Here is a 24,973-nt window from a genome sequence, read left to right as displayed (position 1 = left end):
CTTATTCTGTGTCACATTTGTGTGCGCTCACTCGCACTTTTTTTCCTTTTTTTATTTTTTCCCTTCTTTTTTTTTCTTTGCCTTGCCCTCAGCATATGGAAGTTCCCAGGCCAGAGATCGAATCTGAGCCACAGCAGCAACATGAGCCACTTCAGTGACAATGCCGGATCCTTACTTAACCTGCCGAGCCAAAACGGAACTCTTTTTTTTGTTTGTTTGCTTTTTAGGGCCGTGGCATATGGAAGTTCCCAGGTTAGGATTTGAATTGGAGCTGCAACTGCTGGCCTACACCAAAGCCACAGCAGCGCCAGCACCGAGCTGAGTCTATGACCTACACCACAGCTCGAGGCAGCGCTGGATCCTTAACCCATTGAGCAAGGCCAGGGATTGAACCTGCATCCTCACGGATGCTAGTCAGGTTCGTTTCCACTAAGCTGCAAAGGGAATGCTCTGTTTTTTTAAGTAAGGCTTTTCTTTTTTTTCTCCTCTCATTTTTCGTTATGTAACCTTCTGGTATACAGCATTATAGTTTAACATTTGTGTGTTCACTGCAGGGCGCTACCACATTAAGTCTATTGCCATACACTTGCCCCCCCCAACCCTTTTTGCTATTGAATCCCTCTAGTTGTGGGGTTTTTTTTAATGGCCACACCACCCTTAACCCTCTGTGCCACATTGGGAACTCCTAGTGTATTTTTAAAAATTCAGTTATGTCTTTTTTGGGCTGTGGTGTGCAGTGGCTCGATGATGGATCTCAGTTCCCAGACCAGGGGCTGCACCTGGGCTGCAGTGGTGAAAGCACTGAATCCTAACCACTAGACCACCAGGGAATGCCCTCTGTTATGTTCTGTATTTTCTGTCTCTTTGTTGAAGTTCACACATTCTTCTCTCGAGTTAAGAGAGTATCGTTATGAATATTACTTAGAACTCTTTATCAGGTAGATTGCTTATCTTTGTTTTGTTCTTTTTCTGGGAGTTTTGTCTTGGTCTTGTGACTGGAACGTGTTTCTGTGTGTTATTTTGCCTGAATCTGTTTGTTTCTATGTATTAGGTAGATCAGCTACCTCTCCCAGTCCTGAAGGAGTTGCCGAATGTGGGAAATACCGTGTGGGGCTGTTTCCATGCCTTCCGAGCCCAGCACTCAGGGGGTTCCCCTCTGTGGGCTGCTTGCACTGTCCCGAGCTGGTGGGGTTGCAGCCACTGCTTGGGCGCATAGGTGGGTGGGAGCTTGTCGGGAGAAAGGCTGTGGGGCCTGGCTGCTGGGGCCCAGTGGGAGGGTTTTCATCTGGCTGGCTTTTAGGCCCAGAGGAAGCATAAGAAGTAGGTGGAATTCCTGGTGGGCCATGCCTACTGGCACTAACAGGTGAGACGGAGGTTCCCAAAATGGCTCCCAGCAGTGTTTCAGTCCCCTGAAAACATCCCCGGCCGTTCCTCCCTATCAGGCAGTTGCTGCAAAATTAATTAGGTGGGTTCCTTTTCCTTCTGGTCCAGGTGTTTGTGCGCTGAGTTTTCGGTTGACAGAGTCTGTGTGCAGTCCCTTTACGAGCAGGCTTTTTGTTCCCTGTAGTTGTGTAGTTTTCCTGCAGGCATTCATTGTTGGTGTTTAAACAAAGCCAGACGTTTTGAGGACTCTTATATTCAGGATCTAGAGGTTGAGGTGCCTGATGGGGAACGCACTTCCCTTGTTCTTCAGTGGAAATAGCCGAATAACTTTGTGATCCTTCCCAATTCTAGGTTGTGGCTGAGGTGTGTTTTTTTTTGTTTAGTGTCGTCATATCTCTATCTCTTCCACCCATCTCAGCGCTGTCCAGTTTTCTGGTCCCTTTCAGGGGGAATTATTCTGCATGTGATTATGGATTTGTTGTTTGTTGTTTCCAGGGGAGGAGGTGTGTTTAGGATCTTTGTACAACATTATCTTGAACCTATATGCTCTTTTTAAATTTTTAATTAAAGTATAATCGACCTATAAGGTACTGTGTGTCACCATTTAAAGTTATTACAATAGTGCTTGTGTTCTCTATTCTGAATGTTATATCCCCATGACTTATTTTGTAGGTAGAACTTTATGCCTCTTAATTCTCTCCACCTATTTCAGGTTCCCCATCCCCCACCCCCCACCCCCAAAGCCTCCTCTCTGGCAGTTTGTTCTGTATCTATGAATTTCTGTTTTGCTTGGTTTTTTTAGATTCCACATGTAAGTGACATCAGACAGTATTTGTCTTTCTCTGTCTGATCGACCTCATTTAACATAATGTTCTCCAGGTCCATCCATGTTGTCACAAGTGGCAAGATTTCATTCTTTTTGATGGCTAATAGTCCATTGGGTGTGCGTACATATATATATATGTACATACACACACAGAACACACTCCTTTATTGGCTGTTATTGTTGTTTCTTTTCTTTTTTTCTTTTTCTTTTTTTAATGGCTTCACCTGCTTGGTTGTTTTTTCTTCTCATTATGGATTTAGGACTTCCCGTGTGGCTCGCAGCATGACTACTTGGTGTTGCATTATTATGGGTTTAATTTATCTGCTTTCTTTTTGCGTCTGGTAATTTTTTTTCCTTTTTTGGCTGCCCTGCAGCATATGGAGTTCTTGGGTCAGGGGTCAGGTCTGAGCTGCAGCTATGGCAATGCTGGATCCTTAACCCACTGTGCTGGGCCAGGAATCAAACGTGTCCCAGTGCCACAGAGATGCCGCCTATCCCGTTGTTCCACTGTGGGAACTCCAGTGTCCCATAATTTTTGACTTGATACTAGACATTGTGAATTTTCTAGGCTAGATACTAGATGTTTTTGAACTCTAGGACATGACTCAGTTACTTGGAAACTGATTATTTAGTATCTTGCTTTTTAAGTTTTTTTGGTAGGGTGTGATATGTGTTTATTCTAGGGTTAGTTTTCTTCCTACTGACACAAGATCATTTTTCTGTAAATGTCTTAGGCTTTGTGGGCTGTTCAGTCTATTTCCCAGCTACGTATCCCTTCTGTTGTAGTGTGAAAGCAGCCATAGAAGGTACTTAAATGAATGAACACATTGTGTACCTTATTCTTAAGCACTGTAGTTTGAATTTCATATAGTTTTCAGTTGTCATTGAAAGCCTTTTGACTTTTTTTCAGCTATTTAATAATGTAAAAACCATCCTTCATAAAAACCTGTAGAAGAACAGAAGGTGGACCAGATTGACCTGTGGGATGTAATTTGCTGACCTCTGCTCTAACCAATGTTATTTGAAGTATGAGCTTTTCTGTTTTGGCTCTTGGGGACAGAACTTGGTCATAAGACCTGTGTGAGTGTTGGACGTTGTTCTCGCTCTTCCTTTTGAGTGCTTCTTTCCTTGACCTTGGGTAGTTTCCTGACATACATGCACTAATCAGTACTTCGCTGAAGACTCACAGGGTCTGTTTGCAGATTTCCAGAGTGGTCTCTACGCCTCTCACCTCTTTGTCACTCTGCTCCATGACCTCTTGTTCATATCTAATTTGCCTTCTTGATTCCCAGCTTTATCTCTTGGACAGAGGAGAATTGCCAGGTTTTGACTGGGTCTTCCCTCTTTGCAGCTCTCAACACAAGTTATATATTGGGACAATTATAGTATTTTATCGTCTTTGTTTCTAATCTTTCATGTCTTTTGTTGCCTCTTGTCTAATGTCTTTAAGTATCATTGTTTCCTGTATTTTGTTCTATTGTTTAGTTGTTTCCGGCATAAAGTAAATACAGTTTCTGTTATTCCATATTGATTGGAAACCCAAGCTTAACGACTTTCTCCTTTTTTTGTTTTTACTGTCGTTTCAAAGGATTTGTGGAGGAGGGACAGCCCACCTTCTTGATGTAATGTACTTCCGTTATCATATTTTTAGATAATTAAGATAAGGGGACCTTTTATTCCCCAAATGTAAATTGAGTGTATACTGTATGCTAAACTCTTCTCTGGGTCTTACGAATAAAATTTTAAAGAATCTTACATTCCAGGGGGTCGCCAAGGTTAGATAGCGAATATAATGTCTGCTTATATGAAATAGGAAATATGTATGGTTTTAGGGATTTATGGCTTAAGTGAATCATAACTCAGGGTCCACAAATCAATTAAACAATTTTAAAATGCCAATTTTATTATTATTTTTTTTTGTATTTTTAGGGCTGCACCCACGGCACATGAAGGTTCCCAGGCTAGGGGTCGAATCTGAGCTGTAGCTGCCGGCCTACACCATAGCCATAGCAATGTCAGATCCCAGCTGCATCTATGACCTACACCACAGCTCAGGGCAATGCCGGATCCTTAACCCACTGAGGGAGGCCAGGGATCAAACTTGCATCCTCATGGATACTAGTCAGATTTGTTTCTGCTAAGCCATGATGGGAACTCCTAAGTGCCAATTTTAGATTTACATAAATAGTATATGCCACATAGGCTAACAGTGGCGTTGTATCATTTTTTCCCCTATTTTTTCTTTCTTTTTGTGTGTTTTGTTGCTTTGTTTTTATTTTTATTCGTTTCATTATTTTTTGATTTGTTTGCTTGTTTTTTGTTTGTACTTTTTAGGACCACACCTGAGGCATATGGAATTTCCCAGGCTAGGGGCTGAATTGGAGCTGTAGCTACCGGCCTATGCCACAGCCACACCAATGCCGGATCCTCAACCCACTGAGCAAGGCCAGGGATCAAACCCACACCCTCATCTAGCTGGGTTCGTTAACCACTGAGCCACGAAGGGCACTCCCTGTTTTGTTTTTTTTTTTTTTTTTTTTTTTTGCCATTTCTTGGGCCGCTCCTGTGGAGGTTCCCAGGCTAGGGGTCAAATTGGAGCTGTAGCCGCCAGCCTAAGCCAGAGCCACAGCAACACGGGATCCGAGCCATGTCTGCCACCTACACCACAGCTCATGGCAACGCTGGATCCTTAACCCACTGAGCAAGGCCAGAGATTGAACCTGAAACCTCATGGTTCCTATTCAGATTCGTTAACCACTGAGCCACCACGGGAACTCCTTTTTTTTTTTTATTATTAAAGAGCCACACTCATGGTATATGGAGGTTCCCAGGCTAGGGTTTGAATCAGAGCTGCAGCTGCCAGCCACAGCCATAGCAACACCAGATCTGAGCCCTGTCTGCAGCCTGTGCCACAGCTCATGTCAATGCGGGATCCCCAACCCACTGAGCGAGGCTAGGGATCAAACCCATGTCCTTACGTAAAAGTAGTAAGGTTCATTAACCACTGAACCACAATGGGAACTCCCCCCTATGTTTTTTTTAAATTGAGCTGTTTCTATCATTGCTTTTATATGAAATGTTCTCAACCCAGTCTGGTTATTCTTCCCCATGCTGATCAGATATTATTATTGTTAGTTAATTTTATTGTTAGGAGATTTTAATAAATTTGTCAGAATCTCTTCAAATTTAGTGTTTGTGGTGAGAAATAATGGAAAACAATTTTGTGGTACACTCTGTTGAGTTGAAGATGTGTATTATTAAAACTAGAGCAACTGCTAAATATTAAAGAAGTATGCCTGATAAGCCAGTAGTAGGTATGAAATGAAATGCTAAAGTGTGCCCAGTTAATCCAAAAGAGGACAGGAAGAGATGGAGTAAAGGAACAAAGAAACATTGGGCTATACAGAAGATAAATGGTAGGATTGTAGATTTAGATACAATTATGTCAGTAATTGCATTAAATATAAACGGTCTTATCAGGGTTTGGCAAATTTCTGCCATAAAAAGCCAGATATTAACGAATATTTTAGGTTTTATGGTCAGTACAATGTTCGTTGAAGCTGTTCAGTTCTGCCCATGTAGCATGAATGAAAGTAACCCCATACACATTACATGAATGAGTAAGTATGGCAGTGTTCCAATAAAACTTTATTTATATAGACGCTAAAATTTGAGTTTCATGTAACTGTCATGCATTACAAAATACTATTTTTCATTTGAATTTTTTTGATTTTTACCCCCAACCATTTAAAAATGTAAAACCATTTCTAGTTCCTGGGCTGTACAAAAGCGGGTGACAGGCTGCATTTGCCCTCTGGGCTGTTGTAGTTTGCTAGTAGTCTTTGGCTTAAACCTGCTCTCTCCAGTCTCTAGTCACCACTAGCCACCTGTGGTATTTAAGTGAAAATTAAGTAAAATTAAATAAAAGATTGTCAGAGTGGATAAAAAAGCAGGACCCGATTACATGCTATAAAAATTCATTTTAAATACAAAAATAAAAGGATAGGAAATGTTATACTGCACAAAGCTAATAGGAAAGCTGGAATAGCTATACACTAATATCAGAAAATGCAAACTTGGTGTTCCCATTGTGGTGCAGCAGAAAGGAATCTGACTGAACCATGAGGTTGTGACTTCCATCCCTGGTCTTGCTCAGTGGGTTAAGGGTCTGGCATTGCCGTGAGCGTGTGGTTTAGGTCACAGACGTGGCTCAGATCCTGCATAGCTGTGGCTGTGGTGTAGGCCGACAGCTGTAGCCCCTAACCTGGTGCTAGGTATGCCGCAGATATGGCCCTAAAAAGCAAAAGAAAAAAAAAAAGAAAATGCAGATTTCAGGGAAGAGTGCCCGCTATGGCGCACCGGGATCGGTGAGTGTCTTGGGAGCGAAGGGATGCAGGTTCAATTTCTGGTCAGGTGCAGTGGGTTAAGGACCCGATATTGCGGTAACTGTGGCTTAGATTGCACCTGTGGCTTGAATGTGATCCCTGGCGTGGGAACTCCATATGCCATGGGGCAGCCAAGAAAAAGAAAAAAGAAAGAGAAAACTTAAAAAAAAAAAAAAGAAAATGGAGGAGTTCCCGTCCTGGTACAATGGAAACAAATCCGATTAGGAACCATGAGATTGCAGGTTCAATCCCTGGCCTTGCTCAGGGGGTTAAGGATCCGGCGTTGCCATAAGCTGTGGTGTAGGTCTCAGATGCGGCTCTGATCTGGCATTGCTGTGGCTCTGGCGTAGGCTGGCAGCAATAGCTCCAGTTAGATCCCTAGCCTGGGAACTTCCATATGCCGCGGGTGCAGCCCTAAAGAGACAAAAGACAGAAAAAAAAAAAAAAAAAAAGGAGACTTCGGGAGTTTCCTCCTGGCCTAGTGGTTAAGGATTTGTCAGTCACTGGTGTGGCTCAAGTTCGATCCCTGGCCTGGAAACTTCTGCATGCTGCAGGTGTGCCCCCCCCCCCAAAAAAAAAAGAAAGAAAGAAAATGCATACTTCAGAACAAGGAATATAATGCTACAAGGGCTAATTTATTGGGGAGATGTAATGACAGTTGTCTTTTTCCCCAATAATAGAACTTTAAAATATGTGAAGCAAAAATTGATAGAACTGAAGGACACATGTACAGTCTAAAGTTAGAATCAGAAATTTCAGCAATCCTTTCAGTAATTGATAGTGCAGCTAGACAGAAAATCTGTCAGAATGTGGAAGACATGACCAGTGTTATCAACAGACTGGAGGTTACTGGCATTTCTGGAACACTACCCAACACCGCTGCCGAAGGTACATTCTTTTGAGGTGACCACCAGTACCTCAGATGTCGGTGAGGATGTGAATCAACTGGAACGCGTACAGTAGTGGCGGGAAGAGTAAATGGCGCAACTGCTTTGGCAAAGCCTTTGGGAGTTTTCTGTTAAATTAAACCTAAGTCTCCTATACTGCTAATCATTTCCCTCTATTCTCTATCCAAGGGAAATAAAAATAGAGTTCCCTGGTGCCCTAGCAGGTAAGGGTTTGGCATTGTCAGTGCTGTTGCTCGGGTTCAGTCCCAGGACCAGGAATTTCCACGTGCTTTGGATGTAGCCAAAAATGTACATGTGTATGGGTGTGTGTGTGTGTGTGTGTCCACACAAAGACTTGTTCACAAATGTCCATAGCAGCTTTACTCATAACAGCTCCAAACTGGAAATAACCTGAGCAGTCGTCAGATGGTTGGGTGAACCAGTAAATTCATATAGTGAGGTACTACTCACATTAAAAAAAGAGTAGAGTGCTGATAATACGCAAAACCTGAGTGAATCCCCCAAACATGCTGAGCTAAAAAACCAGACAAAATGAGTACATACTGTATGATTCTATTTACATGCAATTCTAGAAAGAACAGATCTTTAGTGACAGCAGATCAGTAGTTGCCTGAGGCTAGGATGGGGTCACTGACTATGAAGGGGGTCACAAGGTCATAGTCGCTTCAGGGTTTTTGTTGTTGTTGTTGCTTATCTTAGTTTGTCTTCTTGTCATATTTAGAAGCTCATTCATAAAGGCTGGTTTATGGTTGGCATAAATGCACATTGCCAAATGGATTTTCTGTTTTATGTGTTTCATTTAGTGGTTTTAGAAAACATCTGTTTTTCTATCTGCTTCTTTAAGTTTGAGCAAGAAGCCAGTATTTATTTATTCATTTGCTAATCAATCGGTTACTTGGCTTAGAAGTAGGTCATGATTATGAGTAAAAAAATTTTTTTTAAATCCAAATCAGCCATTCATGAACAAGCGTTTATTAAATCTATGGTATGTGCTAGGCACTGTCCTAGGTGCTGAAGACACAGGCTTGCTTAATGTGGGATAAAGGTGATCAGACATTTGTGATATAGTGTGTAGTGTGTAGAATCAATTTGGGGTATCCAGTAGGAGTACTTAATCCCAATAAAAGAGTAATCAAAGAATGGGAAAAATAATGATTTCCTAAGAAGTAGCAACCAGACAACTCTGAGGATGAGTAGAGGTGACTTGATGATGGAGGGAACTGCACGTGCGAAGATCTCGAGGCTAGACACAGCATGGAATGTGTGGGACTTCCATGAAATTCAGCATGGTGGGTTTGTCGTTGTAAACCCAAACTAGCAACTCATTGGTCTGGGATATTAGTCAGGTTCGTTAAGCACTGAGCCACAACAGGAACTCCAGAACCTGTTTCTCATCGATTGTTTCACTGAAGTTTCATTCGAACCTCCTTAAATCATCAGCATTTTATTCAGACAACCTGACTTGCTTATTGATAATTTTTAGCATTCAGCTGGCTGGCCCCCAAATAAGGTGTCAGCATTTGTTTTAAGTAGGACATGATCACCATCTGGTGGTGAATAACAGTAACTTTGGTTTGTACATTTCTTTTTTTTTTAAATTTTTTTTGTTGTTGTTGTTGTTTTTTTTTGCTATTTTTTTGGTCCGCTCCCGCGGCGTATGGAGGTTCCCAGGCTAGGGTTCGAATCGGAGCCGTAGCCACTGGCCTACACCAGAGCCACAGCAACGCGGGATCCAAGCCGCGTCTGCAACCTACACCACAGCTCACGGCAATGCCGGATCGTTAACCCACTGAGCAAGGGCAGGGACCGAACCCGCAACTTCATGGTTCCTAGTCGGATTTGTTAACCACTGTGCCACGACGGGAACTCAATGGTTTGTACATTTCTTTATGGTTTATTTTCATATGCATTTTCTCTCCGAAATAACTGTAGAAATTACAGTGAATCCATTTTGTTATTCTTACTGCCAAAATTTCAGGAAACTGTAAGATGACATAGTGTGTTACTCATCTAGCTATCTCTGCTTGGCAGATGAATGTTGACTGAAAGAAAAGTATGAACTGATCACTTGTTAGCAAGGAATAAAGACAACATAAATTTTATAAAGACGTGGAGTTCTTGGATGTTCTGGTTGTGACTCAGTGGGTTAAGAAGCCAGTGTTGCCGTGGCCTGTGGCGTGGGTCATAGACATGGCTCGGATCCGGCCTTGCTGTGCAGCTCTGATTCAGCCCCTAGGCTGGGAACTTCCGTGTGGTAGGTGTGAAGAAAGAACCACACACACACACACAAAAGTCATGGAGTTTTCTTAATTTAAATTCATAAATATGAAGAATTGTCTTAAAAAAACCATAAGCCTGGTTTATAACACCTAAAATCATTGTATTGAACCATAAAGACATCTTCTACTGTGCTTTTAAGTTTTTAAATGCTGTGGAACATACATCATCGGGGTAGATAGATGTCTGGTGCTTTATAGAAGTCTGGTGTTAGGAAACCACTGTATAGTAAAAGTTACTCATTTAAACATCTGGACTTCATTGTTGGCTCTTCTCTCCAGATGTTTATGGGAACATTCACCTCTTCCATCCTTACCATCAAAAGGGAGAGAAAAGGAGTAATAAAATCCTGTAAATAGGTTGTCTTGGGTTCATGCTGTCACCAGAAGGCTCACACAGTGAACCGAAATTCTAAAGCCACTTTTGCCGTCTTTTTCATCTCATCTTCCTCATCACTTTCCTACATACTGTTCAGATAATTTTTCTTTCACACTTAACGGAACTCTTATCGGCAGAACTTTCTGCAGAACTTAAAAGATTGCCTCACTTTCTCTCCCACTGTTGTTTCCTTCTTCTTCATCTTGCCCATATTCTAGTTCATCGGATAGCTGAATGAACCAGGAACTGTGCTTGGTGCTGGGGACGTAGTGATGAAAAAAGCAGATGCATCTGGCCCCTATCTTTTTGGAGCTTACACCTAAGGATGGGAGAGAGGAAGAAGAGGAAATTGGTGATGGATAATTACAAATTGACTATATGATGTCAAAGAGCCCGCTTGTATTTTTTCTCTTTTCCTGTTAATACTTAGTTCTTATTTTCTTTTAATTATCAGTATTTGGGAAAAATTTAAAACAAGTTTTTTAGCTGGTGTGCTTGATTTTCTGCTTTATTTAAATATTAAAATTGTAACAATTTTCCCATTATTTTGTTTAACTTTATGGATAAAATTAGTTCCTACGGAGTAGGAAGGCAGTTTACTACTTCCTTTATAGTGGAAAGTAGGTACAACCTCTTCTGCAGATTGAGCATTTGTCTGAGTTAATGGTTTACATTTTGAGTAACAGTGCTTGCCTTTGAATTCTTAAAAGCACAGTATTTCTCAGCCCCCCCCTTTTTTTTAATGATCACTCCCCTAAAGAGAAAATTTTAACTTTTAAATTAATTTCTTTCTAGCAGGAGAAATTAAATATAAGGAATAAGGAGTTCCCATCGTGGCGCAGTGGTTAACAAATCCGACTAGGAACCATGAGGTTGCAGGTTCGATCCCCGGCCTTGCTCAGTGGGTTAACGATCCGGCGTTGCCGTGAGCTGTGGTGTAGGTTGCAGACGCGGCTCGGATCCCGCGTTGCTGTGGCTCTGGCATAGGCCGGTGGCTACAGCTCCGATTCAACCCCTAGCCTGGGAACCTCCATATGCCGCGGGAGCGGCCCAAGAAATAGCAACAACCACAACAACAACAAAAAAAAGACAAAAGACAAAAAAAAAAAAAAAAAAAATGTAAGGAATAAGATTGTGTCAGGTAAAGTTGTGGAAAACCATAAACCATTATCTGAGATTTTTCTACCTTCCTCAGGGACCAGTTTTTGTCCCCTTGTTAGCAGTATTGCCCCCATTGGGAATATATACTGTGGTAGACTTTGCTTTTATAGTTGTCATTTTTCCAGAAGACAATTTGGAAGTGAAGTAACTGTTTCCAAAGCCTTAGGAGTTCCCTGGTAGCTCAGTGGGTTAAGAATCTGGCATTGTCACTGTGGTGGTTCTGGTTTATGCTATGGCTTGTGTTTGATCCCTGGCCTGGGGACTTCAGAATGCCCAGGGCATGGCCCAAAAAAAGTATAGCTGTACAGATGGATTGGAAGATAGCAGTGATGGGTGCCCCTTTCTCCTGACTCTTTCTAGTGCTTTTCATAACATACATATAACACGGTTTAAAGACTCCTTAGTTGAAATACAAAGCTGGCGTTTAAGTGCAGTGTGAACTTTTGAAATGAGTGTGAGAAGTAAGACGTGGTACACATAAGTTTATTTGACTTTATTATTAAATGTGTATATGTTGCCTTTCTAAATCATAATCAAACAAAAAGCTGTGGTTTCTGTTTTTAAAAAATGAACAAACTGGAGTTCCTGTCGTGGCGCAGCAGAAACAAATCCAACTAGGAACCACGGGGTTGCGGGTTCTATCCCTGGCCTCGCTCAGTGGGTTAAGAATCCGGTGTTGACGTGAGTTGTGGTGTGGGTCGCAGAAGCGGTTCGGATCTTGTGATGCTGTGGCTGTGGTGTAGGCCGGTGGCTACAGCTCCGATTGGACCCCTAGCCTGGGAACCTCCATATGCCATGGGTATGGCCCTAAAAAGGACAAAAAGACAAAAAAAAAGAACAAACTAATAAGGAATCACTCAGAAGACAGTTATATAGTGGTCAGTTTTTAAGATTGGTGAAAATTCCTTAGAAATTTTAAGATTTTCTAGATTTTGCAGTTTTCTTTGGGGTATTTCTCTGCATCTCTAGTGCCACAACCCCAGTTCAAGCTGTCGTTTTCTCTTGCCTGGAGTGTGGCACTAGCCTCCTAAGTAAATGTTTTACCCCCCACATCTCCCACCCCTGCTCCAGTTCATTCCTCACAGAGCAACCAAAGTCATCTCCACAGACCCTGTATCTTTTCAAGTTATGGAAAATGTAAAACTTGCGCAAAAGTAGAAAGTTGTATAATGAAGTTTCTCATGCTTGTCGCCCAGATTCAGTGCAGTTTTGTAATTTTGTTTGGTTTATAACTCCATCCACCCCCCTGTCGCTTAGATTATTACGAAGCAGATCCTAGGTATGGGGAGATCTTTTAAAAACTTAGATCAGGAAACCTTCCTAAATTCTTTCTGGATTTGTCACTATACTGAGAATGAAACAAACTCTTCACGTGGCCCCAAGGAGTTCTAAGATTTGACCTTTGCTTCCTTCTCCAGTGGCGTCTTTTACCATTTTCCCTTTCCTGCCACCCTGTGAGCTTTTAGCTGTAGGCCTTCTCTACAGGCATTTCCTTGTGCCTGGCTCGTTCTTCCCTTCCTTGGCTTGGGTGGCTTTTTTTTTTTTTCTTTTTCTGGCCGAACCTGCAACAGATGGAAGTTCCTGTGCTAGGGGTCGAAGTGGGGCTGCAGCTGCAGGCCTACACTACAGCCACAGCACCACTGGATCCGAACCATCTCTACGACCTACGCTGCAGGTTGCAGCAGCACCAGATCCTAACCCACTGAGCGAGTCCAGGGCTTGAACCCGTATCCTCATGGATACTATGTTGGGTTCTTAACCTGCTGAATCACAAGAGGAACTCCGGCTGATTCTTTATGGTCTTTGTTAGAGAGCCTTGCACTGGTGATTTTACCCAATGTAAAAATGTTTCCTTAAAATGTTAGCAGTTAGTACATTTAGGTAAAGGGTGTACCGGTATTTTAACTTTGCACTAGGTTTAAAATTATTAGAGAAAAAAATGTTGAGGGGAAATCCCTCTTTTTCCTTAAACACTATTCTATCACTGTGTTTTTTAATTTGTTTTAGGTCTTTCTCTTTCCTTCACAACTCCCCCCCCCCCACACCCACATCCCCTCCTGTGATTATTAAATTGAGTGGAGAGAATAGAGAGAAGGGAAATAGGAACTTTTTTTTTTTTTTTGTCTTTTTGCTATTTCTTTGGGCTGCTCCCGCGGCATATGGAGGTTCCCAAGCTAGGGGTCAAATTGGAGCTGTAGCCACTGGCCTATGCCAGAGCCACAGCAACTCGGGACCCGAGCCGCTTCTGCAACCTACACCACAGCTCACGGCAACGCCGGATCCTTAACCCACTGAGCAAGGTCAGGAACTGAACCCGCAACCTCATGGTTCCTAGTCAGATTCGTTAACCACTGCACCACGACGGGAACTCCAGGAACGTTTGATTAAAGTTGGAGGCATATGGTCTTGGAAGCCATTGCCTGCTGCAGTACCTCAGATTCCCTCTGCCGGAAGCTGTTTGTTAAGTACCTATAAGGAAAGAGTAACCCTTTAAAGGCTCACTGACAGTGAGGGTAGCTCACATCATCTCTGACATAAACACTCTCTGACATAAACGACGGCAACATCTTCTCAGACCCACCTCTTAGAGTATTGACAATAAAAACAAAAATAAACAAATGGGACCTAATCAAACTTAAAAGTTTCTGCACAGCAAAGGAAACCCTAAACAAAACGAAAAGACAACCCACAGAGTAGGAGAAAAATCTTTGCAAGTGAATCAACTGACAAGGGATTCATCTCCAAAATGTATAAACACCTTCTGCAGCTCCATACCAAAAAAACAAACAACCCCATCCAAAAATGGGCAGAAGATCTAAACAGACAATTCCCCAAAGAAGACTTACAGATGGCTAAAAAGCACATCACATGAAAAGGTGTTCAACATCACTTATGGTTAGAGAAATGCAAATCAAAACCACCATGAGGTACCACGTGACACCAGCCAGAATGGCCATCATCCAAAAGTCTACAAACAAGAAGTGCTGGAGAGGGTGTGGAGAAAAAGAAACCCTAGTACACTGTTGGTGGGAATGTAAATTGGTGCAACCACTGTGGAAAACAGTATGGGGATTCCTCAGAAAACTAAACATAGGACTACCATTTGATCCAGCAATCCCACTCCTGGGCATCTATCCAGAGAACACCATGACTCGCAAAGACACATGTACTCCAATGTTCATTGCAGCACTATTTGCAATAGCCAAGACATGGAGACAACCTAAATGTCCATCGACAGAGGAGTGGATCCAGAAGATGTGGTACATATACACAATGGAATATTACTCAGCCATTAAAAGGAACGAAATACCAGCATTTTTAGCAACATGGATAGACCTAGAAATTATCATGCTAAGTGAAGTCAGCCGTACAATGAGACACCAACATCAAATGCTTGCACTGACATGTGGAATCTGAAAAAAGGACAGACTGAACTTCTTTGCAGAACAGATGCTGACTCATAGACATTGAAAAACTTTTGGTCTCCAGAGGAGGAGACAGGTTGGGGGGTGGGGGATGCCCTTGGGTTATGGGAAGGAAATCCTGTGAAATCAGATTGTTACGATCATTTTACAACTACAGACGTGATAAATTCATTTGAGTAATTTTAAAAAAAGAAAAAAATCAACCTATAGACCATCTTTCAGTATTTGGATCAGTAATACAGTCTGGGATTCTACCACCTACTGCTGCTTCATACCTGTGTCACCTTGGCAGATCCTTCATGAATTCACACAGCACCTGACTTTCATCTTCCTGAGGCCTTATGAAAGAAACGGGTCTGTTAGAGGTTATGTATCAAATCTATCATGTGACAAGGTAGAGGTCTTGGTTCTGTTGTGACAAAACCTGTATTTTTCCAGAATGACATGAAGTTGGTTAATAGATAATTCTTAGGAGGAGGTTAATAATTACCTGATGTTCTGGAAATGATATTATTTAGGAAATGTTCCAGGTGCTAAATAAGTAAATGTACAGGTTGTTAGTGCATGTTTTAGAAAATGATCGTGTGCATATTTAATTTTTTCATTAACGTATAGTCGACTTGCAGTGTTGTTTAAATTCCCGCTGTATAGTGTAGTAGGTGTTTGAACGTTGCTGAGAGGATTGATTGTACAAGTACACATAAGGAAAAAATTGTAACTGTGTATGATGATGGATGTTAACTAGACCTATGTTGTGGTGAGTATTTTGTAATGTATACAACTATTAAATCATTATGTTGTACACCTGAAACTAATATTATGTCATATCTCAATCATACCTCAATTTTAAACATAAGTAAAATGTCAAGTAAAAAATGTAAAAATTCTGAGATTTTTAAAACTGATAATGTATTGAAATAACATTGGTACATATGGTATTAAATAACATCTTATTAAAATTAATACTGATTTTTTTTTTACTTTTGTGAATGAACTACTAGAAAAATTTAAATTATGAGGCTTGTTTTATATTTCTATTAGATAGTGCTGTGTAAGAGCCAGTGCTCTAATAAGCAAATCAAGTAATCTACTTCTACATGGCAAATCAACAGTGACTACATTTGCAAAGTGGGATTAAAGCCATATTTATTGTATACATTTATATTTGTCCTCTGGTAATTTTTTTCTGGGCATACCCACAGCATGTGAAAGTTCCTGGGCCAGGGATCAAACCCAAGCCACTACAGTGACAACGCCAAATCCTTAACCTGATGTGCCACAAGAGAGCTCCATTGGCTTTTATTTTATTTTTATTTTTTTTTTTTTTTAAGGCTGCGGATGTGGCCTGTGGAAGTTCCCAAGCCAGGGGTCAAATTAGAGCTACAGCTGCCAGCCTGTGCCGCAGCCACAGCAATGCCAGATCCTTAACCCACTGAGCGGGACCGGGAATTGAATCCATATCCTCATGGATTCAATCATGAAACAAACTAGTCAGGTTTGTTTCCCTGAGCCATGACAGGAACTGCAGATTTTTGTAAATAATATCAATTATATCAAAACTTTTTGTGATTTTGGGTTTCCCTGGTGGTTTAACGATCTGGCATTGTCACTGCGGTGGTACCAGTTTGATCCCCTGGCCCAGGAACTCCCACATGTTGCAAGTACGGCCAAAACGTTTTTGGGTGTGTGTGATTTCATTTATCTGTGATGTGGAAGATATAGATAAAACACAGGTGTGAAGCTTTGGCCTAAGTGCTGAATGAGTGGCAAAGCTAATATAAATGTCATGGGCATTCCAAGGACAAAGACGTCACTAGGACCATCGGGAGCCTATCAGAGACTTTTGAGATTTTGAAAGATGAATATGATTCAAGAGTTAGAAAACAGGTAACTGGAGGGCTTGAATAAAACCCATATAGGCATGAGCTGGATATGCTTAGTAGATAGTGAACAGGTCAGCATGATTTGAAAACGAATGTTGGGACTGTGACTATGGCAAGAAATCTGGACGAGTTTTGTGGAAACTAGGAGCCATAAAAGATATTTATGAATTGGAAAGTGACATGAAAGCAGTATTTTTTTCGAAGATTGGTTTGGTTATAGGAGATTATTCCTACCTGTTTTTCTGAAGTGGAAAGGTACAATGATATCCTAGAGAAATTGAGGAAATTGAGCCCAGGTGAGATGTAGGAAGGTAGAATCACAGGACCACTGTGTTTGGGTAAAAGAGAAAACGACAAATTGAGACCGACCTTGGTTCCCCAAATATAGCAGAAGTAAAAATAAAGATGTTTTACCTTTATATAACGTTTTTGCTTGTTTAAAACTGTAAGATAGGCAGTGCAGCCCTTTATTACAGATGGGGAATCTGAGAGTCAGTGTTTGAAGAACTTGACCAGAATCATGGTCTCTTTGTCTTGGTGAAAGAGCTGAGGATGGTGCCCTGGTCTTTTTCTTCCTGATGTCTTGTCGTTGGCATTGCTACTCAGTTGCTTAAGCCACTGCCTCAGTTTTTCTTCACTCACTTTGTACAAACTGTCAATCCCTAAGTTTTATTATTTGTTTTCTAAAAATCTCACAGATCTGCCTACTTCTCTCTCCCACTCTGCCTTAGTTCAGGTTACTCCCATCTTTCTGGTTTGATATTTTCCTGAATTTATATCTAATTTCTACCATGAGTAACGTCTGCTAAAACAAATAAGCAAATAAAAGCAACCTGCTTTCCTACAGTGTAGTTGCTGAGATCCTTCTAAATTATAGTACACTTTCCTGCTTAAACTTTTAAATAAAATGTAAACTTTGTAGCCTGGCCTTATAAGATTCTTTATGATTATGCCCTTTCTCTGGATGCTTCCAGTTCCAGTTTGTTTGTTTGTTTGTTTGTTTAAGGTGTCTTTTATTCCTAATTTTATTTTATTTTATTTATTTGTTTAAAGCAAGCAAAGTCTTGCTTTAGCAAAGGAAAACAGCTCCCAGGACAGGCTGGTATGGGGAAGAAGAGTCCCCCTCTCTGTTGTCTTATAGGGGTTTTTAATCCCTCAAAGATGGGGGTTACCAATGTGGGGTCCAGAAACATGTGGTTTTCTCCTGTTGGCCTTGCCCGGTTACCTGTATCAGTCCTTGTCCAGTAGGGGTCTTAGGGGTGGAAATGTCTCATAAGTCTTAGGGTTTCTTTGCCCTTCTCTTCTCTTAGACCGAGTCACCATTCCTGTCATTCCTTTTCTGTCATTTGAGGAGTGGGTCTATTTTTTTTATTTAAAGTTGATTTACTATGTTGTGTTAATTTCCGCTGTACGGCAAATTCAGTTACACATATATACAGTCTTTTTTATACCCTTTTCCATTATGGTTTGTCTCGGGATATTGAATATAGTTCCCTGTGCTATACAATAGGACTTTGCTGTGTATCCCTTCCGTATGTAGTAGTTCGCACCTGCACCCCCAGACGTTCAGACCATCCCTCCCCCAACCTCCTTTCTCCTTGGCAACCACAAGTCTGTTCTCTGTGTCTGAGGCTACTTCTGTTTCATAGGTAATAGGTTTATTTGTGTCCTATTTTAGATTCCACATGTAAGTGATATCATAATGGTATTTATCTTTCTCTGCGGGATTTCACTTAGTGTGATCATCTCTAGGTCCATCCATGCCTCTGTCTAGAGTCGTTGTTTTTGCAAGTAGATGTCCATTCGTTCCAGCACTATCTGTTGAAAAGACTATCCTTGGGAGTTGCTGTTGTGCAGTGGTAATGAACTGGTATCTGTGAGGTTGTGGGTTTGATTCCTGGCCTCACTCAGTAGGTTAAGGATCCAGTGTTGCCATGAGCTATAGTGTAGGTCGCAGACTTGGGGCTGAGATCCTGTGTTGCTGTGGCTGTGGCTGTGGCTGTGGCCGGCAGCTACAGCTCCAATTAGACCGTCTAGCCTGGGAACTTCCATATGCTGCACTTGCAGCCCTAAAAAAAGGAAAAAAAAAAAAGAGAGAGAGAAAAGAAAAGAAAAGGCTATCCTTACTCCATTGAATTAATTGTCTTTGCTCCTTTGTCAAAGATCAACTGACCTTATTTGTGGGGGTGTATTTCTGGGCTCTTACTCTGTTCCATTTCTCTGTGTGACTTTTGCCAGTACCACACTGTCTTGATTGCTGTAGCTTTAGAGAAAGTCTTAAAAGTCAGGTAGCATCAGTCCTTGGATCGTCCTTCAGTACTTTTTGGGCAATTCTGGGTCTTCTGCCTTTCCGTATAAACTTGAGGATCTGTTTGTCAACTTCTGCAAAATAACTGGCTGGGATTTGTAGGGATTGCACTGGGATCTGTAGATCAAGTTACAGAGACAATATTTAATTTTCCTGTCCATGTACATGGAATATCTCTCCATTTATTTGGATCTTTGATTTCTTTCGTCAGAGCTTTTAAATTTTCCTTGTTAAAAACCTTGTATAGGAGTTCCCGTCGTGGTGCAGTGGTTGACGAATCTGACTAGGAACCATGAGGTTGAGGGTTCAGTCCCTCGCCTTGCTCAGTGGGTTAGGGATCTGCCATTGCTGTGCGCTGTGGTGTCGTAGACGTGGCTCGGATCCCGCCTTGCTGTAGCTCTGGAGTAAGCCAGCAGCTGCAGCTCCGATTAGACCCCTAGCCTGGGAACCTCCATGTGCTGTGGGTATGGCCCTAGAAAAGGCAAAAAGACCAGAAAAAAAAAAAACCAAAAAAAACCTTGTACATATTTTGTTAGTTTATACCTAAATATTTAATTTTCTTTTGGTGCTAATATAAATGATATTTTCTTTTTACTTTGAAATTCCAGTTTTTTATTACTGGTAAATAAGAAGGCAGTTGATTTTCGTATATTAACCTTATTTTTCAGCCTGTTATGTCTGCTGTACTTTTGCAAACAATATCTTTCCCCCCTTTTCTCCCCCCCCCACCTTCGGTCTCATACATTCTGGTCTTCACTTAGTTTAATTGTCTGTTTACTTGTCTATTATTATCCCTCATGTGCTTCTGTCCTTTAGCTCCAGATGAGATCGGGTGCATTCCGGGTGGTATGGCCGTAGATGTCTATCTCTTACCTTTAGCTCACCGACCTTCTACCCTCCTGAGAAGACTCTCTTAAGAAGGCTCATTAAAGGCAGAAACTATTTTTGCTTACTAATAGTGGACCTACAGAAATTTGTTGAATGGGGAAATATTCTTTTTTTGTCTTCAAGGCCGCACCTGCAGCATATGGAGGTTCCCAGGCTAGGGGTCTAGTCAGAGCTGTTGCTGCTGACCTTCGCCAGAGCCACAGCAATGCCAGATCCGAGCCGTGTCTGCCACCTACACCACAGCTCACTGAGTGAGGCCAGGGATCAAACCTGCAACCTCATGGTTCCTAGTCGGATTTGTTTCTGCTGAGCCACAACGGGAGCTCCGGGAAATATTCTTATGTTTCAGAGTTGTTTCAAGTTAGAAGTAGCTCTAGTAGAAAATAAAAGGGTCTGAAAGAATGATTGAAAGTAATTAGTCCATCGCTTCCCAGCCTATACTTCAGAGCAGTTGTATACGTAAGACATTGTATGTTTCACAGAATGGATTCCGTGATAAAATTTGTCAGGGACTGCTGCAGATTATATCTCTGTCTTGGATATTTGCAGTGCATATAAGACTAATCAATAAAGGCTTCAAGAATTTTTGTGGTAAAAATAAATATATATTTCTCCAACTGGCATTTTCCTAATGTATTTGATTATGGACACTTATAAGATCATACACCTGTAATTTCTCTTTGGTTACTAGCAGTATTTATTATTTGCAAAATGCTAAGTGTGCATGTCCTTTATTTCCCTCAGATCTAATTAATAAAATTACACCATATAATCATATCATGCCCAAGGGATGTTTGGAGGAACTCTGGTTGTTTCCAGTTGGAAGAGAAAACCTAAGGGAAGATAACGCAATCTTCAAATGTTTGAAGTTTCCAGTAAAAGGCAATTGAAAGTATTTCCTTTGAAACTAGAAAATAAGAGCAAGAACCAGGGGAGGAAGACATAGGGAGGCAGATTTTTTTACTTCGTGTGAGGATAACTGTCTAATAATTAGAATTTTGGAAGGTTAAGTAAATTTTCTGTTCCTGGAGGTTGTCAGCAAAGATTTAAAAAGATGCTATAGACAAGTTTAGCGCATTAGATAACAGATAGATCAGAAGAGTAGTTTTCTGCAGCAGTTTGAAAATGATTAGAGTATTTCTGAGATATCCGTCAACTCAGAATTTATATTCCTTGATTCCTTTTTAGTTCTGTGAATCCATACTTTGATCTGGTATCTCAGTAAAGAAGCCAAATACATGATAGGAGAAACATACAGTCGGAATTTTAGTTGTATAGTTAAGTTCTTTTACTTGATGGTAATTTTTGTAGACTTTACTTTTTAGAGCAATTTTGGATTCACAGAAACATTGAGTGCAAAGGATGGAGATCCCAGGTTCCATCTTCCCTACACATGTGCAGCCTCCCTCGCTGTGCACATCCCCGCACGGCCGTGGTACATTCGTGACAATTGATGAACCTACATGGACACATTACTATCACCCCAAGGTCTGCGGTTTGCATTAGAGTTCACTTACTTCCTGATGTTTTGAAAGAAAATGTGAATATTCCTGCTCATTTTAGGGAAGTGGTTTTTCACTTATTTCTTGCCCTAGGACAGTCTTTTCTGATTCAGAGATCTGGAAGACGAGTGAGTCACCATTTACTTTGAAAAAGTATTCAGCATGGGGAAAAGGTCTTTTATAATTGTAAATGTTTACAAATGTTTTCTTTTGCTGGCTAACAGTATTTTTTTTTTTTCTTTTTAAGTACCGAAAGAATTGGTGGAGCTCCACTTGAAGTTGATGAGAAAGATTGGCAAATCTGTTACAGCAGATAGATGGGAAAAATATTTGATCAAGGTAAGTATTTGTACATTACCTTACACACTACAGAATATTACTCTAACATCACAAATTGATGTTCCATTTCACAATATGCTTTAACTTTCTCTCTCTCTCTTTTTTTTTTTTTTTTTTTTTTTTGCTTTTTAGGGCCGTACCTATGGCATATGGAAGTTTTCCAGGCTAGGGGTCGAATCAGAGCTGTAGCTGCCAACCTATACCATAGCTCACAGCGATGCTGGATCCTTAACCCACTGATCAAGGCTGTAGAGCCACAAGGGGAATTCCCTGCTTTAAATTTTAAAATGGTCTCCTAAGGGGTTCTCATTGTGGCTCAGTGGTAATAAACCTGACTAGTATCCATGAGGATCTCTGGTTTCGCTTGGTGAGTTAAGGATGGGGCATTGCTGTGAGCTGTGATATAGGTCACAGGCTGGGCTTGGATCCCGTGTGGCTGTGGCATAGGCCTACAGCTCCAATTTGACCCCTAGCTTGGGAACCTCCATATGCCACAGGTACAACCCTAAGACAACAACAGCAAAAAGTAAAGAGGTCTCCTAAAAGTTGCAAAATAGAACTCAGAAATCCATCTGATTACTATTAGTATGTGATCTCTTTTGCAGCTACTAAACAATAGTCTAGAGTCCTAAAGTTAGATTTCAGAGGTATTATATTTATTTGTGCCTAACACTGCCCAGGACTTTCCATGTCTTCTCTCAGTTGATCCTTAAAATCATCCTGATTAAATCAATTAAGATACGGATAAGGCCCAATAAAGTTGTCATTTTTTTCGTTCTTTTTTTCTTTGTTTTTTTAGGGCCACACTTGTGGCATATGGAAGTTCCCAGGCTAAGGGTCTAATCAGAGCTGCAACTGCCCACCTATAGCACAGCAACAGCAACACAGATCTGAGCTGCATCTCTGACCTAGACCACAGCTCACTGCAACGCTGAATCCTTAACTCACTGAGCAAGACCAGGGATTGAACCCACATCCTCATGGATACTAGTCGGGTTCCTTACTGCTGAGCCACAATGGGAACTTCCTCGTTTTTTTCTTTAGATCACTTGGTATATGTAGGCAGAGCCAGAATTTGTCTTTACTTAAAAAGTAAAATATCCAAAGACCAGTATGGAAAAGTCAGTATAGAAGGCTTTTAAGTTATCACTAGGCTGAAGCTGTCTGGAGAACCACCTGAGTAATCAGAACATGATTGCTTTATGTTCCCGTCATGGCTCAGCAGTTAACGAACCCAACTAGGATCCAAAAGGATGCAGGTTCGATCCCTGGCCTCGCTCAGTGGTTAAGGATCTGGCATTGCCGTGGACTGTGGCATATGCCAGCAGCTGTAGCTCCGATTTGACCCCTAGCCTGGGAACCTCCTTGTGCAGCCCTTTTAAAAAGAAAAAAAAAAGAAAAGAAAATGATGGCTTGTGGATAAACGCTGTCAAGGGCAAGACCATTCAGGAAAAATCATCTGGAATTGCGTCTAAGTTTTGAGAACCACACAGTTTGGGGGGAGGGAGTATTTTGAACTGCACCATACCAGAACATTAGGTTATATTTTTAGGTGATTGGAAACCTGTGTAATTTTCTTGTCCTCTTTAAAATATGTATATATCTGTTTACATATACATGTATTTTCATACCTGTTTTTGAGGGGGGTGTTTGTGATTGTAAAGTATTATGAAAAGAAAAACCGTCAGGGAGCAAGAGTTGCTTGTTCTTATGATAAAAAAATTACGTGCTATTCCGGTTATCTTTGCCATTTAACACAACCCTCCAAATTAAGTGACGTAACACAATATTCATTTCAATCAGCTCAGTGACTCCCTGGGTTGGGAATTTGAAATGAAAGGTCACTTTCACTCTGTTGATTGAAGCAACCACAGTTCTCCCAGATTCAAGAAGAGGAGATACAGACCCTGAACTCTCAGTAGTAGGAGTTTCTTTTTTTTTCCCCCTCACTGTTTTTTGTTTGTTTGTCTTTGTTTCTGGCTGCACCCCTCGGTATGTGGAAGCTTCTGGGCCAGGGATTGAACCCTCACCACAGCAGTGACCAAAGCCATTACAGTGACAACACCAGATCCTTAACCTTCTCTGCCGCAAGGGAACTCTGGTATGAGCTTCTTAACTTTTGAAAAACCTAATATGAGATAGAGGTCAATATTTTTGCACAAGTTTGAAGCCCCAGAAAGTTGGCTCAGCATTTCAAAGTTTTATGCTCTGGGAGTTGTCTTGTGCCACATTGGGTTTAGGATCTGGCATTGTCACTGCAGCAGCTCTGGTAGCTTTTGTGGTGTGAGTTCGATCCCTGGCCCAGGAACTTCCAGATGGTGCAGACAGGGTCAAAAACAAAGCAAAACAAATAAATTTGATGCTGTGGGATTTTCTAAAGAGCCTTGATTAACTAGCTAATGTTTAATTAAATTTCTGAACTATATTAAACCATGAATGATTAAGTAAGCAAATTTTTAATTAAAGTATGTTTAAAAATACCAGTGAAGTTACTGTTTTGCCTTTAATAAAATATTAATGATTTAGAATCTAGGTCTGGACAGTAAAAAGAGGTGCTGGAATTTTCGGACATTAATTTTAACAATGTTTAAAGGGCTTTGGTCTTTTGAAATCTGTTTATTAAAGTGGGTTGCTGGAGTTCCTATCGTGGCGCAGTGGTTAACGAATCCGACTAGGAACCATGAGGTTGCGGGTTCGGTCCCTGCCCTTGCTCAGTGGGTTAAGGATCCGGCGTTGCCGTGAGCTGTGGTGTAGGTCGCAGATGTGGCTCGGATCTTGTGTTGCTGTGGCTCTGGCGTAGACTGATGGCTACGGCTCCGATTAGACCCCTAGCCTGGGAATCTCCATATGCCGCGGAAGCGGAACCAAGAAATAGCAATAAATAAATAAAATAAAGTGGATTGCTTTATTTTTATGAATTGAGAACTGAGGTTGAAATATCTTGTATAATAATCTCAGCTCTACTTTTTGTTTGTTTGTTTTTGTTTTTTAGGGCTGCACCTTTGGCATATGGAAGTTCCCAGGCTCAGGGTTGAATTGGAGCTGCAGCTGGCGGCCTACACCACAGCCGTAGTAACACCAGATCCAAGCACAGCTCACGGCAATGCTGGATCCCCAACCCACTGATCGAGGCCAGAAATTGAACCTGCGTCCTCATGGATACTAGTCCGGTGCATTTCCATTGAGCCATAACGGGAGCTTCCTCACCCCACTCTTAACAACAGTTGGGGCCATGGATAATCTATTTTTGCCCCCTTGCTTCTTGGTTTCTTCATAAAATTTGAGAATTGAGATGAGACAGTTTTATAAA

General features: G+C 41.3%; 2 protein-coding genes and 1 long non-coding RNA gene across 4 annotated transcripts in view; 2 read left to right on the top strand and 1 right to left on the bottom strand.

Moving 5' to 3' along the window:
• The window catches only part of LOC100511652 (glycerophosphodiester phosphodiesterase domain-containing protein 4), an 882,168-nt gene that overhangs the window by 298,155 nt on the left and 559,040 nt on the right, over window positions 1-24,973 (top strand). The window lies entirely within an intron of this gene.
• The window catches only part of RSF1 (remodeling and spacing factor 1), a 157,534-nt gene that overhangs the window by 29,354 nt on the left and 103,207 nt on the right, over window positions 1-24,973 (top strand). For both annotated transcript variants that reach the window (XR_014814231.1, NM_001142834.2), the window contains 1 exon segment: window positions 21,572-21,663. Coding sequence is in view for 1 of the 2 variants with exons in the window: in NM_001142834.2 (NP_001136306.2) it covers window positions 21,572-21,663 (92 nt within the window). In the remaining variant the exon portion in view is untranslated.
• LOC146399742 (uncharacterized) lies at window positions 47-24,809 on the bottom strand. Its single transcript, XR_014814803.1, has 3 exons — window positions 24,756-24,809; window positions 4,604-4,821; window positions 47-4,008 (listed from the first exon to the last, which is right to left on the bottom strand). It is a non-coding gene; the product is annotated as an uncharacterized LOC146399742 (long non-coding RNA).

This window comes from Sus scrofa, chromosome 9, assembly GCF_054392235.1.
Source record: "Sus scrofa isolate SSC_HxYL_T2T_F1_AM1 chromosome 9, Sscrofa_HxYL_maternal_Yorkshire_Landrace_v2.0, whole genome shotgun sequence".
In the NCBI taxonomy this organism is placed as follows: Eukaryota; Metazoa; Chordata; class Mammalia; order Artiodactyla; family Suidae; genus Sus; species Sus scrofa.
The sequence above is the reverse complement of the archived record's forward strand: the minus strand, read 5'-3'. Positions and strand labels throughout refer to the sequence as shown.